This window comes from Dipodomys spectabilis, unplaced genomic scaffold (genome assembly GCF_019054845.1).
Source record: "Dipodomys spectabilis isolate Male_0828 unplaced genomic scaffold, ASM1905484v1 ptg000173l, whole genome shotgun sequence".
Lineage (NCBI taxonomy): Eukaryota > Metazoa > Chordata > Mammalia > Rodentia > Heteromyidae > Dipodomys > Dipodomys spectabilis.
Window position 1 is genome coordinate 7,852,315 of NW_024870850.1, and position 19,308 is coordinate 7,871,622.

Sequence of the window (19,308 nt, forward strand, 5' to 3'; positions counted from 1 at the left end):
AGGCTTGGATCTGAGGATCACAGTTCAAAATTAGCCTGGACAGAAAAGTGTATGAGACTCCATCTTTAACTTACAAGTAAAAATACAGGATGGGAGGTATTTCTCAAATGGTAAAATGAAATTTGTGAATTACAAAGCCAAGAAAGGGAGTTTGGGTCCTGACTTCCAGGTCTGGCACACACACACACACACACACACACACACACATACACACACACAGACACGATTTTTTTCGTAAATCAATTTTTTCCCTTTTCTTCCCACCAACCAACTCTGAAAACCATCAATCCTGTCTTTAAGTTTTTTTTAAATCAAGTGATGTCTTTTCTTGCAATGGTCTGTGGATGCCACTGTGGGCAGTGCCAGTGATGCCAAAGGCACAGCAGATACCAGGAAATAAAAAGGGGGAGAGAGAAAAAATACCCAAATATATTAAATGAAAACCAACCACAGAGTGAGATGAAGGGTGGGAAGATGGGAGGGCAGGGATGGGAAGGGGAAACAAAGGAGGAGGCAAGTGCTTGATAAGAAATGTACTCATTACCTTGCTCATGTAATTGCAACTCCCCTGTACGGTATTTTCACAATTAAAAAAACTTATAAAGTTTTTTTAAAAAGAAAACCAATCAAATCTGCCTGAGCAGGAAAAAAAAGAAAAGAGATGCCCGTACATTGTAGGTGAATCATCTCAACCCAGAGAGGGGCCAGAATAGCAGGAATAGGTTATGGATCCCACCTGTGCTCCCTGGACCTGCTGCTCAGGATCCGCCCCGAGTTGGTGTTGCTGAACAAACCCTCAGACATGGGCAAGGCCCTACCCACATGCAGCCCCTCATGCTCAAGGCCCAGGTCTCCTTCTTATGAAGCTCACTGCCCCGTGCCCCAGGGCATGCTGGGAGTATCCTTCCCCTTCCAGAGCAGGATCCTGAGCCCCATCTTCCCCAGAGGCGACAAAGCATGTGCAGGGGCTAAGCAGCTCAGACATGCTGCTTGTCATGTCTGGGGACCGCTTGATGCACCCGGTGAGGCCTGCACCCTAGGTTGATTGGCCTGGTAGGGGTGGATCTGGAAGCTCCTAGAGGCAGAAGCCGCACTCCTGCACTAACAGGTGGTGAACGGCTCATGGACCAACCAGACTGGGTACTGTGATCTGGAAGTGTCTGCGTATGTTCCCAGGAGGATCTGGCAATGTACTGGTAGCTTCCACCAGCCAAAGGGGTAGAAGATAGAAATTTTCTAACTGGCTTTGAGACCATCCAAAGCTAAGAACATTGCCTTGAGTTTTATGGTTTTCTTATTTTTCTTCTCTTATTTTGCTCTACATACATATTTTTCCCATTGTGGTTTCTTTTAAGGGACAAAGAAAAAAAGCAGAAATTGCGTTTAAATTTTCATGGCTTTGTTTAGATATTTACTTCAATGTAAAACCTATGCTACTCGATTCTTTTATTTTGTCGGTTATAGGGCTTGAACTCTGAGCCTAGGCTCTGTCCCTCAGTTCTTCAGCTTAAGGCAAGCAATCTACCACTTGAGTCACAGCACTCCTAGTTTTCTGAGTGGCTAATTGGAGATAAGAGTCTCACGAAGCTTTATGCCCGGGCTGGCTTTGAACCGTGATCTTCAAATCTCAACCTCCTGAGTAGCTAGGATTATGGGTTTTAGCCACCTGCTCTCAGCTATTTCTCAATTCTTTTATTATTATTATTATTACTATTATCATTGCTCAATTATTTCCACACCAAAAGGCCAATATATGAGTGTTTTTAACTAAAAGTTGCTTTCCTTCAAACATTACCTGAAGAAAGTTACAAGAGTGATATGTAAAGTGATGCAATCAGCTGCATTTTGAAAACACCAAAAGGTGGTATGAGATCCCTCAAGTTTGTTAAGTTTGGACTCTTCATGCAATGTCAGTCTACATGTGATTCTCCTGTTCTCCCTGCTTTAAAACCAAATGGGAAATATCAATTTACAACCAGTTTGTCTAAGGATTACTACTTTACATCTTTAAAAATGTCATTTTGAGATCAAATGTTTTCAAAGAGTTAATTAAACATGTAATTTTTTAAAACTCAGTAAGGAATCCAGGTGCCAGTGATTCACACCTGTAATCCTAGCTACTCAGGAGCTTAAGATCTGAGGATCAAGGTACAAAGCCAGCCCAGGCATGAAACTTCATACAACACTTATCTCCAATTAACCACCAGAAAACCAAAAGCGGTGCTGTGGCTCAAGCGGTAGAGCATCCTCCTTGAGCTGAAAACAGAGGGACAGCACCTAGACCCAGAGTTCAAGTCCCATGACCAAGGGAAGTTAGTTAATGAAAGTCTTGAGAAAGGGAATTGATGCAACAAATTGGTTTCATTTGGATACAAAATGATTTCAGAAGCAAAAACGGTCTTCAATTTTTTTTGGTGGGTTGTGGGGCTTGAACTCTGGGCCTGGGCGCTGTACCTCAGATCTTCAGCTCAAGGCTAGCACTCTACCACTTCAGTCACAGCACCACTTCCCGTCTTCAATTTTTATACCCACAAAGTGTTCAAGTAAGTAGCAGAGGAGTACATCTTGAGTTTCATAAAATAGAACTCATTATAAAATAATTAGCAGTAAAAACGTTAATTGATTATCCAGGAAATTAATAATAACAGACACTAATGGGGATATGGCCGAAAGGAATATTATAACACCGTTGGTAACATAATATGACAAAAGATATAATATTACATGCGTATTACACACACACTAGTATGGGTGTTTGTTATGTCTATGTTTACATATGGTGAGTATTTATCATGACACTACTTAGAAGCTGAGTTGCAGAACCAGGCTCCGTTCCAATCAACACATGAATGGAAAAAGTAAATTGAGTCACACAGACAAAAGGAGTCTTGGGCATGCAATTATATGTTTGAGTCAGGAATATGGGAGGAAGTGGAGAACATTGTGTTCAGTTAATCACCCTGACAAATGCAGCAGTGGTATATACTGGACACCGTGTGAAAAATGAAGCATACAACCTGTGGGTGGGACAGGGAGGGAAAAACTGTGTATAAAAACAGAAATGTACTCAATACCTGATTTACATAATGGTAACTCCTCGGTACAATACATTTACAATACACACAGACAAACAGACATACAGAAAGAAAGCACTCAGATAGATAGAGGCAACAGAGATCCCCAAGTTTTCTCTTATTTTTGAAATGTAGGGAGAAGAAGGCATAGAGTACTAGATTAGACACCAATAACAATGAAGTAGAAATTGTTAGCTTCTCCAGCAAGGAAATCGGATACACGCTTCAGGCAGAAAAGGCAAACTGCCCACACTCAGGAGATGGAGGCCCATGGAGAAGACAGAGGAAAAGGGGAAAAAATAAATAAAAAGAGAGAGAAAAGGACTTGTGCTGAGCCAGGACCACAGGGGTTGTGGAAGTGACCACAGAGTCTGGGGAACATCTCACTGTGCTAGGGAGGTGTGACCAGGATGGTCCAGGAAGTGACCTCCGTGGATGAGGAAGTGACCTCAGATTGTGGGGTCCTTTGCTGACTCCCAGTCAGGTGATTGACAGGTGACTCCTGGTTTCAGGCAAGTGAAGAAGAAGTGGGGAGGGCCTGTTCTCTTAGGCTGACTGAATAGAAATATAGTAATAGATGAGGAGAATGGGATAAAAGTTTGTCTTCTGAGCCAGCCACAGCTGGCTCATACCAATAATCCTGGGTATAGAAGCAGCAAAGATTTCTACCTCAGAACCCAAGTCAATCTAGACCCCAGCACTGATGCTCTTGCAAGGTCTGGCTGACTACCAACACCAAATAGCATTTGCATACTTACTTTTCCAACTTACATTTGCCAAGACCTTCCTCATAATTATATGCAGCCAGTTCACAGAACCAGCCACCATGGTGAACTCTGTGCAGAGCAGGACCCTATGTTGTGACCTTGGTTTCACTTCTAGTATGAGGAGCTAATAGAGAAGACAGGTAGGGAGACATGGACAGAGCTAGCAAAATGCAGCTGTCCAAGTGGGAACAAGAATTCCCGGAGCACTCAGGACATAATGGGGACACAGCAGAGCAAGACCCATCCATACATCCACAGCAACCTCAGTGTGCAGGCCTGCTATGTTCCCAGAAAGTCATAGATCATAGAACATCTCTGTCTAACAATGGACTGCCCATATATTGATAGGTGCAGTCTGATGTTCAACAACATGCAAGCACTGAAGAAGTTAAAGATTCACAGTGCAAATATCTAATTGGATAAGTGCATTGACCTTGAAGTATTCATCTATAATGGTGGAATTCCAAGACACGGTTGGTAACACTTGCAGCAGTAAATAAATACATTGAGCATTTCTGGATTCCTGTGCACGTGCAGTTGGTATAAAAACCTGAATAGGTCATTTCACCGAACTTCTGTGTCTCCCTTTTCCCTAGGTTGTGAGCCTGCCCATCCTCATCTTTGACGGTGCTCCAGTAACTCTGACTGAGCCTTTGCTGGCCATGGCGCTCTATGATCATTTGACCTTCACGTGGCATCCTCTGCTGTCATCCATTCCCATCATCCCTAGTGACCCTTGATTGGTTGTGCTTTTTTTGTTTTCAACTTTTTGCTTTCACACAAGTTTGTGAACAACTCAACAAGAGAGGAATCCATCCCTGGAGTTTCATTTTCTACAGTCTTGGATAAAATCATGGTCCTGAGGGTGTAGAGAAGAAGATGGTACACATGTTTTCTAACTTCTGTTTTGACCTTCACGCTGGGCCCCAGATGCAGAGCCAGAGGACAGAATTGGCTCTGTATTCCTTTAGGACAGTGGAGGCTATCTAGGTAACAAGAAGCAACAAAAACTGAAGATCCTTTTAGACACCCACCTGACGCTGCAGGCACAGTCTGCATCCAAAATCACAGCTCCATGTCAAAGCAGCAGCAATGTTCCCTGTGGCTCTGACACTGCTTCTCCTCCAGCATCCTCTCCTGATCACTTTCTCTGAAGATGGCAGACGCATTTGCACAGAGAAATCTGTGGCATGCAGCAGGGGAGATGTGGTCATTGCTGGATTTTACCCCCTCTATTCTTGGGAATTGGTCTTTCAAGGCATGAATGACCCTACCCTGCAGCAACAGAACATTCAGTAAGTGATTTCTTGGATTGTCTTAAATTTTGAATTTTCTCTTTGTATTACAGTCAGATGTGGGGGAAGTTTGGACATAATCATTGATGTGCTGTGCATCTATTACACTGTCCTCACTACAACAGTTCTACTTCACTTCAGGAGTTCCCAATGAATATTTTTCTTTCTTCCAAGTGTACAGAGTTTGCTTTCTGTCTTCCACTCCACTCCCCTTTCCAGAGATATCCCGACCACCTCACCATCACTGTGACTCCTCCACTCATCACTGTTACTCAGGGTCATTGGGGTGACCAAGAGTCCATACAAAGACACTAAAGTGCAATGTCCCCATCCATAGGGCAAAGGCCAGGGAATCTTCAATCCATTCTGTTTTTGTACTTTTTAAAACAGGACCAATGTTTGGACCTCCTTCAGGGCAATGTTTCTTAAGATAGACATACAGTTTCTGCTTCTGGGGTTATTGCATGTCAGCAAAGCTTTGTAAATGGGGAGCTGCAGAAAGATCAGTAATAAGAGATGCATGACACATTTGATTTTTTCCTCTTAACTAATTTAAGTAAGCTTCTGTCTTTCTATCCATGTCTTGGCCTGTCTCCTATGTCATTCCCAGAAACTCTGTTTCCATTCCTTGTTCTCCAACGTGTTTCCAGGCTTATTTATTTTTCCCTGCTCATAACTTCCTAAACTAGATTTGAATATTTTTTTCATATATATTGTCAGTAATGGGTCTTGAACTCTGGGCTTGGATGCTGTCCCTGTGCTATTCAGCTTAAGACAAGTGCTCGGTTGCTGGCACCACAGTGCCATTTCCAATTTTCTAGTGGTTTATTGGTGATAAGAATCTCATGGACTTTTCTGCCCTGGCTGGCTTTGAACCCTGATCCTCAGATCTCAGCCTCCTGAATAGATAGGATGACAGTTGTGAGCAAAGGTGCCTGGCTTTTTCATATTTTGTACACATTTTCATTCATGCATTTGACCAAGGTGAGCCACTACTTTCAGATCTATAGAATTCTCTGTAAAGGGAAGTCATGGATGAATCTTCTCAGACAAGTTGTGTGGAAACAACCTGTATGGGGTTTGTTCAGGAGAGGAATACTTTATTCCATGAGAGATTTATGAGAGTTACTGAAGTCAAATTAATGTGGTGAGGAAGTGAGTGAGAAAGATAGGGCTCATGTGTAAACTCAGCATTAGAAACGTACCCCATGGAATTGGGAGATGTCACAGCTATCCTCTTCTCTGTCCATTCTCTAATTGAGCTCTGTGTGTGTGTGTGTGTGTGTGTGTGTGTGTGTGTGTGTGTGTGTGTGCATGTTCACACACAGTCTGGTACTCAGGTGTCATTTCAAGTCCTGATGGCTGTCCCTTAGCATTTTTTCTGTCATGACTGGCACTCTACCACTTGACCTACAGCTCTGCACCAGTTTCTGTGGAGGTGCTTGCACATAAAATGTGTCACAGACATTCCTGCCCAAAGTGACTACAAAAAATAATTCTCCTATATCATCCTCCTTAGTAGTTATAATTGCAGGTCTGAGCCACCAGTTCTCAATTCATATTTAGTATTACTGACATTCTAGATGTCAAGTCTCAGTTACATTGAACACAATGACATCAGCAAATATCCATGAGAGTTGAGATTCTCTCTATGAGAATTTCCCTAAAATGATTATATTGAATGCTAGGAGAACTCATCGTTCTGCAACATTCTTCATTAATATTGGCATGTGATACCATCTGGCCTTTGAAATGTCTCCGAATTATATCAGTCTGACTGGTCTGGCTTTGTGCCTGTCTTTCCAGAAATTCCAGGCCAGCGTCAGTGTTCCTGAATCTGTAGTTACTTCCACAATGTCAACACTAGAGGGAGCTCAGGGCCTGTGAGAAGTCAGCTGTGAGGTTATAAACCAGTTCAATACCAGAGAAAACCAAAGGCAATTTTAGTGACAAATACTCTGTGGTTCTAAAAACCTCACGAGAACCCCAATGAGTCATAGGTCCAAATATGCCTTCTCCTGGGTGCACAGGGCGCCCATATGCCTCATCGACACTTAATGGCCTTGTGAGTGGATTCTGCCTAGCAATAGCAAGATCTGTGTGCTGGAACAGGCATTAGACACAGCTGTGGCCACCAGAACTCTATTACACCTGGAATATTTGTTCTAATCACTCCTGGTGTTACACTTTCTGAGTTTCTGTATGTTTTAGCCATTCAATCCACATGATTATCCTTGAGAGAAGGAAGGTGTGCTGTTGTCTATATTTGGCGTAGGATGTTGCATAAGATTTGTGGGAGTGTCTTGGGAGGAAGGCATTTGCCCTACAAGACAACTGCTAATTCATATGATGAGAAATGCATCTCTCAGAAAGCAATGCAACCTGTTGCCTCTCTTTGAAGTAAGGATACTAGCCCTGTGTTTCTAAATCACATGTTACTGAGTTGCCTTCTCTAGGACTCATTTTTTTCCTTAATTTATCCAGCTTCTTTTTGTGCTCAATGACTTTGGTCCCTTAATCTTAAGTTATGTAGATGGATGAATAGCTCTCTGTTTGCTGTGAGCTTCCCATACCTCATTTTTTACTAATCTATTCTATTCCATTTTCCCCTAAATGACTTCATTCCCTTAATATTAAGGGAAGTAGATGAACAAGCTTTAAGCTTGAGTTTTTTAATTCCTGACATGCATTAACCAGGCCTCATTTTCCTTAGTCTATCCTGCTTGAGTACAGCATCCTCAGTCTACTGCAATCAAGACCAATACAGTGCTGGGTGAGGACTAAGATTGACTCAGGTTGAATGTGGTAGAGGTGTGCTCATGAGCCAAGATGCCAACAACCATACACAATTAGTGATAGCTAATATAGAATTCAGATTGTCTGGTGGTAGATCACTTTCTCAGGTATTGAGGTGAATCAAAAGTCTGCCAGAGGCTGTCCTGGCTATATGGTCATGGCAAGTTCTAGTGCTATTACCTAGCCCACACTAAGCTGTGGGACCATATCACCATCTTACCTCCCTGTCTTACCTATTATAATTGGGATGGAAAACCATGCAATGCTACAGCAGCATGGTAAGGTTTGTAAAGGAAGCTACGAGCCGGGCATGGGTGGCTGACGCCTAGAATTCTAGCTATTTAGGAGGCTGAGATTTGAGGACCGGGGTTCAATGCCAGCCCAGGCAGAAAAGTCTGTGAGACTTTTATCTCCAGTAAAACAAAAGAAAGCCAGAAGTGGCACTGTGCCTCAAGTGCTAGTGAGCTAATCTTAAGCTGAAGATTTTAGGGTCAGATCCCAGGCCTAGAGTTCAAGCCCCACAACCAACAAAAAAGAAAAAAAGCCACAGGACCATCTTGGTGAACACCACCATCCACTCAGGCTATCTAGCATCCCCAAAGCCCAAACTGTCATGTGGATACACTTAAGTCACACTATAGCTTATGCTGTTGTAGACCAATGCACACTGAATTCCTAGAGAAACTTCAGTTTCTGCCTGGTGCCATCTTGAGCACTGTCCTTCTAGGGCAGTGGTCCCTGAAGTTATTCACTGTTCAACTTGACTGGACTGAGCCAGATAACAACAGAGTCACATAGCCACAGTGGCTTCACAACGCTAAGCAAGAAGACAGGTGTCAGCCTACCCCACCCATGGTGGAAACTGATGCAAATGGCATTTGGTTCTGCACCAGGGACCTTCCAAAACCTCCTGAAAGATTCTAACGGAAGCTGTGGTGCTAGCACCAAACAGTGCCTCTAGTTTATTCTGGATTATTGGTCCAAGCATGACATGCCTGACAAAGGGTTCTAAGAAAAACTCTGACCCAATCTTCTGCCCTGCTCACTAGAAGGTTGTATCCCATACCTGCTGTCCTTCACAAGATTGGAGGAGGGAGGTTGTGACAGTGTCTTCCACAGGCACAATCTAAAGGTCTGGGCACAGGAGTAGAAACTATAAGCACAACCCCAGCACTGGTCTCAGTGTATGGGGATGGTACTGAGAATTACCTTTAATTCTCTCCCTCCCTGCAATGTCAAGGATTTCTGTCCATAATGAGCTACTAATGCTGGTAATGGGGAGGAACATGGAGATGGCTTCTTTCCCCTTTTCTCACACATTCTTTTCTGTTGTTTGTTCTACTAGAGAAGTATCCTCCAGTCCTCACTCCCTGACTCTCATATCTTCTTTGTTTGGTGAGGCAATCTTCATGTTCTAGCTTCCTGGGCTGCCATCTTGCTCTGCTTCTGGGGAATCCCCTTGAATGATGACATTCTCTGAGTCAGCTTAGTGTGCCTGTACCACATCAAATGAATTTTGTACTTCTGTGATTTCTTTACTTTCCTCACAAGGCATGATTCACTTCTTTGCAGAAGGATGCACCATTGGCAAATGTGTGGCAAGCGAGCACAGACACAAGGCAGCCTGCTTTCCTATTTACTCCTAACACAGCAGGCCCTGCCTCTCTGCTCATACTGGTTGAACTCAGGTGGACAATCTGCTCCCAATTGGAATTGTATTTCTTAAGAGTTTTTCCATATGCACAGCTAATTTAAGGTACTAAATGATTTGGGATGTGAGCTGGGTCTGCTCCTATGTCATCACAACAGACAGTAGTGTTTTTCACTTATCTATATGGGGCATAAAGGAAAAGCCAGCTGGCTCATTCCCCCTCCCCCCCTCGCTCTCTCTGCAATCTCAGAAGAATAGTCATCTCATGTATGCTGTTCAAGACCTGTTCAGAAACTCTCCCAATTCTAAGAACTTTTCTTAGACTCCAACTTAGAATGCCATCCCATTGGATCTATACATATTACTGTGTGTAGAAATCAACATTTGATTCAACAAAGTCATGAGATTTGCAGTTAATCATTTGTAATACTTGTATACCTACCCAAATTTTGTGATTTCTGTGCAGGATCAACATGAAGAAATACCAATTGCTGTTCACCCTGCTGCTGGCTGTGGAGGAGATCAACAAGAATCCCCATCTGCTACCAAACATGACTCTGGGGTTTGAGATCTATACTGCACATTACTCACGTACTGATCTGTTAGAGGATCTACTCACCTGGCTGTCTGGAAAGAATAAAAACATCCCTAATTACACCTGCAGAAGAGACAGCAAAGCGATAGCAGCACTCACAGGAACCTCAAGCACATTTGTCCCAATAGGGACACTGCTGGACCTCTACAAACTTCCACAGGTGAGGCTGGGAGGGGTGGGTAGATGTGAAACCATATCCACAGTGACTCTTCCCTCAACAGGTTGAAGAGGAGGTGGTATCACAAACCCTTCCAAATGCCTAATCTCACAGGAAGAAGCCTCCAAACGTGGGTTTGACATACACATTTTCATTGCTGCAAATAGAAGGAGGGGTGTTGAGAGGAAAGGATGACCCAAAGCTCTGAGCCTTATCTGTACATGTCTACAAATAGTTCAGAACATGGGAAATGACTTTGCAAATGGGATAAGCAAACTTTTGTTCCCACCACTGTACTACCAGTTGTTGTATCGTTCACATCAGGACTGAGATTTGCCTATGACCATACTCTTCCTGATGTTGTTTCCATTTGTTCCCTGTAGTTCACCTTTGGGACTTTTGATCCTCTCCTGAGTGACCATGGAAAGTTTGGTACTGTCTATCAGATGGCTGCCAAAGACTCAGGTCTAGCCCTGGCCATGGTCTCCTTGATGCTTCATTTCAGCTGGAACTGGGTGGGACTATTCATCACTGAAGAAAACTATGGAATGTGGTTCCTCTCAGAATTGAGGGAAGAGATGGGCAAGAGTAGAGTCTGCTTTGCCTTTGAGAACATGATCACTTACAATGTCCTTTCAGATTTATCAAATGATCTATCGATGCAGCGCCAGCTAATGGACTTATCAACCAATGTGATTATCATTTATGGGGACAGTACATTTCTACTAAGCTTTATTCTTAAATGTAGGCACTTTTTAATTACAGGCAAAGTCTGGGTCCTGAACTCACCCTATGATGATGTGACTATTGCTAAAAGACATTTTATGATTGACTCTTTCCATGCACCTCTTATCTTCTCTCACCATCATAGAAACACTGCTGGGTTCACCAATTTTATTCTGACAGAGACCTTCTCCAAGAACTCAGCAAATATCTCCCTTCCCAGGTCCTGGATTCAGTCTGTTTATAGCCTATTGATTAAGTCTGACTGCAGAGACTTGGGGCACTGTTCATACAATGCCACACTGCATTGGTTGCTGAGGCACATTTTTGACATGACCATGTCAGATGAGAGTTACAACATCTACAATACTGTGTATGCTGTGGCCCATGCCCTCCACCAGATGTTTCTTCTTTTCATGGAAGAGCCAAGAGTGTACAATGGTCAACCCAGGGCATTTCTGTCTTCACAGGTAATGGTTTTGCTTTTGGGTGCCCTACTCTAGGAATGCAGAACTTCTATATAAGCTTTCACAGCAGATGCAACTAGGTTGTCTGGCACCATTTTGGCAAGTACAAGAGAGTGCTCTCCATGAAGTGACGGTAGAGCTCTGACGACAATGTTCTTGAAAAACGCTGCATCGTGACAAGGAAGTGCTGTGTCTTCTGTCCCCATCCTCACTATGTGTGGAAAAAGCCAACCCCTTTTCAATAGGATATATTCAAATTCTCCTTGTACCTTTTTATAATAACAAATTAAGGGTGACTAGTTCTGTTTTTGTTGTGAAAATACTGTACAGAGTGGTTACAATTACATTGGCAAAATAATGAGTACATTTCTTACCAAGCATTGTAGCCTCCTCTTTTGTTTCCCCTTCAAATTGCTACCCATCCTCCCCCTGCCCTCCCTACCCAATCCTCCCCGCCCCCCCTGAACCAAAGATGTGAAGCTCATTTTCGATGTAACGACTTGTATATCTCATTTTTACAATGGTTCCACCTGTATCCCTATTTAAACCATTTGTTTTTTCCCTTTCCGTCCACAAATTATACCAACATCAAATACAGTCAAAGAAAAGGTTATACTGTGGAGGAGGGACATACAAAGCAACAAAGTAATAAACTTATTAATGTGTTAGAAACAATCTCATGAAAGAAAAAAATTTGAATACATATCTTAGGGTTCATTTCCCTAACATTACCTTATCTGACCTTTTCTGCTTGACTCAGACATATACTAGATATTGCAAATAAGGGAAATCATGGGACCTATGTTTCTTTGGGCCTGGCTTACTTCACTTAATATAATATTTTCCAAGCCTTTCCATTTCCTAACAAATTGGGCAATGCCATTCTTTCTGACGGAGGTATAGAGTTCCATTTTGTATATATAACACTTTTTCTTGATCCATTCATCTACTGAGCGGCATCTGTGTTGGTTCGACATCTTAGCAATAGTAAATAATGATGCAATAAACATAGTGATGCTAGTAGCTTTAGTGTGGTCTTGTTTGTAAACATTTGGGTAAATGCCCAAAAGTGGGATTGCTGGGTCATAGGGGAGCTCTATGTGGAGTCTTTTGAGGAACCTCCATACTACTTTCCAAAGTGGTTGAACATGTTTAAACTCCCACCAACAATGCAGTAAGGTTGCCTTCTGTCCACATCCCCTCCAGCATCTGTTGTTATTAGAGTTCTTGATTTTTGCCATTCTAACTGGAGTGAGGTGGTATCTCAATGTTGTTTAGATTTGCATTTCTTTTAAGGATAGAGATGTTGAGTATTTCTTCATGTGTCTTTTGGCCATCCTTCTTTCCTCTTCAGAGAAGTTTCTCTTTAAGTATTTAGCCCACTTATTTTTTGGGCAGTTGTTTCTTTGAGGATTTGTTGTTGGGGCATTTAATTTTTTGTGTTCCAAGTATATTAGTTATGAGACCCTTGTCCGTTGTTTGGCTAGTGAAGATCTTCCTATGGGTGACTAGTTCTTGAAAACCTAATATTGCCTAGACACAAATGGCTCACACCTGTGGCTCACTCATGACTACAATTAACCACCAAAAAGACAGAGGGGTGCTGTGGCTCAATGGACAGAATGATTACTTTGAAAAGAACAAAAGAAGTTGAGTGCCTAAGCTGTGAGGTCACACCACAGGGCTGGCATACACACACAGGCACACACACACATACACACACACAGAGACATACACAGATACACACACATGCAGTGAACTAAGTCTTGCTTAAGATAATCTTTCATAGTTGTCAAAAATATTATGTCATTCTACTTAGTTTATTATTTACCTATATTTCAGACTGATTCTCTGATCAGAATCACAAAATAAGTGATTGGAATGCAATTTAGAGAGTCCATTGAGGTCTATCATACGATAATCCATTATTTGGTGGGTTATGGCTAGAGTTTCATTCCCTTGAAATTGAGTTTCTACACCCCATCCTGGATACCCAGATTTTAGAACTTGGAAATACTTTAGTCTGCTGTTTGCCTGCATTTTATACAGTTGGTTGGATTCCTGTGGTGTGTGTAAATCCAGTGTGGGAATGAAGAGTAATCCATTGTTCTGGGGTTCTCTGATAACACTGGGAAACACTTCACCATAATATAATGTGTCCCTTTTAGCTGCATCCCTTTTTGAAGAAGATCCAATTTACAAATCCTGTTGGAGACCAAGTGATTTTGAATGAGGAAAAGAATTTGGAGGCAGAGTATGACATTAAGAGCTTTTGGAATTTTCCAGAAGGTCTGGGACAAAAGGTGAAAGTTGGCGAATTTTCTCCATCTAGGCCACATGATCAACAACTGATTTTGTTCGAAAATCTGATAGAGTGGCCCATAGGAATTACCAAGGTGGGTCATATCTACTTTTTTTTACTCTCTCCTTTTACAAAAATTTATTGTTATTAGGAAGTAGTTGTAGAAAGAGCTTACAATTCCCTTAGTCAGGTTATGATCACAATGCTTGTAGACAATGTCACCACATCCTTATTTCTCCCCCAGGGTCAGTTGTTTCTAACCATAATGGCATGAGCTATGTATAAATGGGCAATAAGCTTATCCTGTTTTAAAGTTTGTTCAATAAAACTATGGCACATTGGTGTACTTTTCAAAACTTTCTGTTTCTGGAAGTTTCTTACTAACAGATTCATGGAGGGAACAGGGGAACATATCATGACCAATATGTTGTTCTATGTTTGCATAGTGAATATCATAAAAGTTAAATGACACCTGTGAATCATCATTCCAGCACTGTGACAAAATATCTGAGTGAATCAAATGAGAAGGCAGAAAGGCTTGCTTTGCTTCTGCCTGGAGATTTCAGACCATGGTTGGATAGATTGTTGCTTCTTAGTCTAGTGAGACAGGATGTAATGAAAGGAGCATCTGCCAGAAAAATTCACCCACTTTGTGACAGCTAGGAAGCCAAGAGAGATGTGAACGGCCCTTGGTACAGCAGCACCTCCAAAGCAATTAGCCATGCTTTAGAGCGTGGGTTTGAAATTTCCCTGAGTGATTTTCCTCTCATGTTCATATTCAGCTGTAAACAGATCACCTGAATTCAAGAATAAGATGCAGGATTAACTTCCATTTCCTAATTTCCTAGAATTAACATCCAACACTTCAAAGCTCCATGACTTCCCGATAGTGTGAGTGCTGGGTGTTGAGGCCCCACATATTCTTCAGCTCATGTCAGATGAAACTGTAAGAAGGTTCAGTAAATTCATTTGCTGTGTGCATATAAAGATTATGTGTTTTGATGATTATTTCCCCTAAATCACTGGAGTGTCTCAGATGTCAGGTAAAAGGATAAATGGTCACTAACTTTCATCTGAATATTCTCAGACTCCTCAGTCTGTGTGCAGTGAGAGATGTGGTCCTGGATTCAGGAAGGCCTCTCTGGAGGGAAATGCTACCTGTTGCTTTGATTGCACTCCTTGCCCAGAGAATGAGATTTCTAATGTGACAGGTGAGTCTGTTAGTTAGAGAAATTCCCCATCTGTCCTTCCTAACCTTCAGTCCATGCAAGCCAGTGGAGTGATCTACAGTAACATGGCAGGAAAAACATGCATCTTCACGCAGAGATCCAGGGCTACAGTTAGCCATACTTCTCCTTACAAGAAACACACACTGCCCTCCATTACTTCTCTGATTGTATTTTCTAATCTATTACAGGCTTCATCTTGAGAATACACATGTTCCCCTCTCCTCAATCGCATTTTTTGTATTTAAAGAAAATGTTTACCCATGCTTTCCATTATTTGTAATAACTACTATATGTCTAGGACAAGAAGAAAAGGTCAAAAGCTATGTACTTATGACCATATAAGTTCATGTTAAGCAAAATGAACACCAAGATAGGGACACAAGTGATTTTTTCTTTGATTTTAATGTATTTATAATGTCCATGTGATTTTTTTTGTTTCTTTGGTATGTTCCACCCACATGGTATAACCCCTGTTTTCAATTTACTGGATTCTGGTGCCCTGCATCTTGTATATACATTTTCCTAATTTGGGGAAGGCAAGGAAAAAAATCATCTGCTTAAATAGGGATACAGGTTGACCCATTTTAACCAGGAGATGTACAAAACACTATATTGAAAAAAGAACTTTACAACTTTGGCATTGTCGCGGGTGTACTTGGGGAGGTGGACAAGGAAGGGATGGTAAGGCAAAAACAAAGGAGGAGGCAACAATCCTAGAGAGGAAATGTACACTTTACCTTACTCATGCAACTGTAACTACTCTGTACAGTATTTTTACAATAAAAAACATAAAAAAGGGAAATATACTCCTTAGGAAAAGTACTCATTACCTCAATCATGTAACTGCAACCACTTTGTACAGTATCTTAACAATAAAACATATATTTAATAAACAAGGGAGAAATGGAGAAAATAAGAGCTAAAGACTGAAAAAAAGAAAATATCAAGGACCAGCTGTTGATCTTTGAAATGATATCCAAATCATCATGGAATTGTGGATCTAACACAACCTTTCATTTCTGAGTGCCTACTGCTGGTTATTTCAAAATAAATTTTATTTTCTACTTAGCATGCACTAATAATACAAGGGGCTTTGTTATGGTCACTCCATGCCTGACACTGGCACTAGGCTGACTAGCAGTTCTTCAAATATAAAAGATTCAGAAGTAGTTTATCATCTCCATTTCATTTCTTTTCTCCCTCCTCCAGCTGATCTTTCCCAGACCTTATCATATCAGTGGAGGAGCACTGTTCTTGACACAGAGCAAATGCTCAAGAAGTTTGTGTTTGGTGTAATGAAGAGATTGAGGTTTGGATTAGACCCTCTTGTACAAAGTGAAGTGGTTGGGCTGATTCTCTATTCTCCATTATGTCTTGAATGAGTAGCAGAGAGCCAGAGTGATATGACCTGTCAAGAATGCAGCACATAATGCTGGTAATTATATATCACACCTGTAACCCAAGCGATTCAAGCATTTGAGATTTGATGATGGAGCATCAATGTAATGATGTACAGGAAACTCAGTAAGATTCTTTCTCACCATTAAGCACCCAAAAAGCTGTAATTGGAGCTGGGGCTCAAGTGGCAGAGTGGTAGTTTTGAGCATGAATAATCTGGAAACCGTCCCATGGCCAGAGTTCAAGCACTAGAGGAAATATAGATGCATGGAAGGAAGGAAGGAGCTAGAGAAGGAAGGAAGGAAGGAGGGAGGGAGGGACGGAGGAAGAGAGGAAAGGAAGGAAGGAAGGAAGGAAGGAAGAAAAGAGAGAAAGAAAGAAAGAGAGAAAGAAAGTAAAAAGAAAGAAAGAAAGAAACAAACAAACAAAGAAACAAAGAAAGAGAAAGAAAGGTAAAGAAAAACATAAAAACGGAAAGGGAGGAGGGAAAGAAGAAGAAATGTGAGAAAGAGATTTGATGTGAAAGCATTTTGATATAGAGAATTACTCTATTTGTATTGAACACAATACAGGTCAACTGGTGAATCAGGGAAAATGAGCTAGCTACTTGAATGAAGGGGGTTGACAGGAAAGACAAATACTGACCACAAACTAACAGTGATTCTCCCACCTCACCAGACATGGAGCAGTGTGTTAGGTGTGCAGATCATCAGTTTGCCAACATCCAGAGAAATCACTGCCTGAGGAAAACTGAGGGCTTCCTGGCTTATGAAGACCCCTTGGGTATGGCTCTGACTTGCACAGCTCTTTGCTGCTCTGCACTCACAGCTGCTGTTCTTGGGGTGTTTATCAAGCACCAAGACACCCCCATTGTCAAGGCCAATAACTGGGCCCTCAGCTACATCCTTTTATTCTCCCTCACCTGCTGCTTCCTCTGCTCATTGCTCTTCCTTGGCCGTCCCCACACAGCCGCCTGCATCCTTCAGCACACCATATTCTCAGTGGTCTTCACTGTGGCTGTCTCCACGGTCCTGGCCAAGACCATCACTGTGGTTCTGGCCTTCATGCTCACTGCTCCAGGGAGAAGCACGAGGCAGTGGCTGCTGTTCTGGGTTCCTAACCTCCTCATCCCCATCTGCACTCTCATCCAGGTGACCCTCTGTGGACTCTGGCTGCGAATCTCTCCTCCCTTTGTGGACAAAGATACACACTCTGAACATGGCTACATCATCATCCTGTGCAACATGGGCTCTCTCACTGCTTTCTACTGTGTCCTGGGATACCTTGGCTCTCTGGCCCTGGCCAGCTTCATTGTGGCTTTTCTGGCCAGAAATCTGCCTGACACCTTTAATGAGGCCAAGTTCCTGACCTTCAGCATGCTGGTGTTCTGCAGTGTGTGGCTCACCTTCCTGCCTGTCTACCACAGCACCAAGGGGAAGGCCATGGTGGCCGTTGAGATCTTCTGCATTTTGGCCTCCAGTGCAGGTCTCCTAGGCTGCATCTTTGCCCCCAAGTGCTACATCATCCTGATAAGACCTGAGAGAAATTCTTTCTCCAGGTTCAGGGAGAGATCACGTTCTGGAAGAAACAAACATTAAGATAAACATAGATGTTGCCTAGAATGTTTAGAGGCTCTGACAGCAATCTGTACCACATCTTAGTTTAATGTGAGGACTTCTTTGAACAAACAAGTTACTCCTATTTATTTCTCTGGTTATGTTAGAGACATAGCACATTCCCAACAAGTCCTCCTAAATTTGCACTCTAACTTGGATATTTTATGATTCCTCCAGTGTAATCTGTCCTTTATGCTATCATACTTCCTAATGAGTACATTATCTACTGTGCTTTTTCCTTTCTCTTTCCTGTCTCAATTTTTCTTCCTACCTATCCTATATCACAGCTTCAATATCACTACATTGCTAAGCTACTAGTATAGGAAGTTACGTTGTTGAATATTTCCATGCTTTCTTTATGGTAACTCAAGTATGGTAACTCTGACTTAGCTGTATATTTCTGTGCACATATTTTATTTTTTGCTATTTTACTGAGTATAATTTACTAGAAAATATCTCATCCTCTCTCTTCTTTCTTTAAGAATTTTAGAGCAGGATGTTAATCTGTTTCAATTTCCAGCAGGAATCTATGAATGTATTTTTCCCAGATGAAATGCGAGTGCACCAAAATAACTACAGTTGTCCAAATGAGCAGCTGCAGCAATAGTTTGCTTATTGGTAATTATTTCTTAGTGAAATCCAAAAATACAGGATACACAATTGGCCAAGCAGGACATTGTCATCCCAGTCTGTAAGAATTCTCAATATTAATGGATGGAGAAATGGAATCACTTATAAGAAGAGAAATAGCTCCCCAAGAGAGGATAAAAACATCAAATAAGCTCAGACTTCAAAACTCTCAATGATCTTTACAGTTCTATGAGAACAAGAATGATTCTGAAGAGTCTCTAAGAAAGCAAAGTGTTGAGGAGCTTGTAATAGGAATATTGTCAGGCCATCACCATATTTTACAGCCAGGAGGAGTCCAATGGACAAACAAGCACATGTCTCTGAGTCCAGAGATCTTGATGTTTTTCAATGCTGTAGCGGTGACTCAGTGGAGTGACGTCACCCCCACATGCATGACAGAAATACACATAGTGCTGTCTCTAATTCTGCTGAGCCATGGATGGAAAACAGAAAAGCATCTGCACAGAGACAGAAAAGTCTGGAAGCCTCACAGATTGTACCACTTACAATGACTCAAGGAATAGAGTGCTCACTGTTCTGTATAGGTGCTCAATTAATGATTGCCACTTCTGGTTTTCAGTGGTCCATTGGAGAAAAGAGTTTCATGG

General features: G+C 41.9%; 1 protein-coding gene and 1 non-coding gene across 2 annotated transcripts; both read left to right on the forward strand.

Moving 5' to 3' along the window:
• Positions 1-310: 310 nt before the first annotated feature.
• LOC122120020 lies at positions 311-396 on the forward strand. Its single transcript, XR_006149642.1, has one exon. It is a non-coding gene; the product is annotated as a small nucleolar RNA SNORD35 (small nucleolar RNA).
• Positions 397-4,933: 4,537 nt separating this feature from the next.
• On the forward strand, positions 4,934-18,052 carry LOC122119590 (vomeronasal type-2 receptor 116-like). Its single transcript, XM_042693604.1, has 6 exons — positions 4,934-5,136; positions 10,050-10,338; positions 10,719-11,528; positions 13,694-13,921; positions 14,915-15,038; positions 17,133-18,052. Exons 1-6 carry the CDS (start codon positions 4,934-4,936, stop codon positions 18,050-18,052), a joined length of 2,574 nt encoding a protein of 857 aa, XP_042549538.1.
• The last annotated feature ends 1,256 nt before the right edge of the window (positions 18,053-19,308 follow it).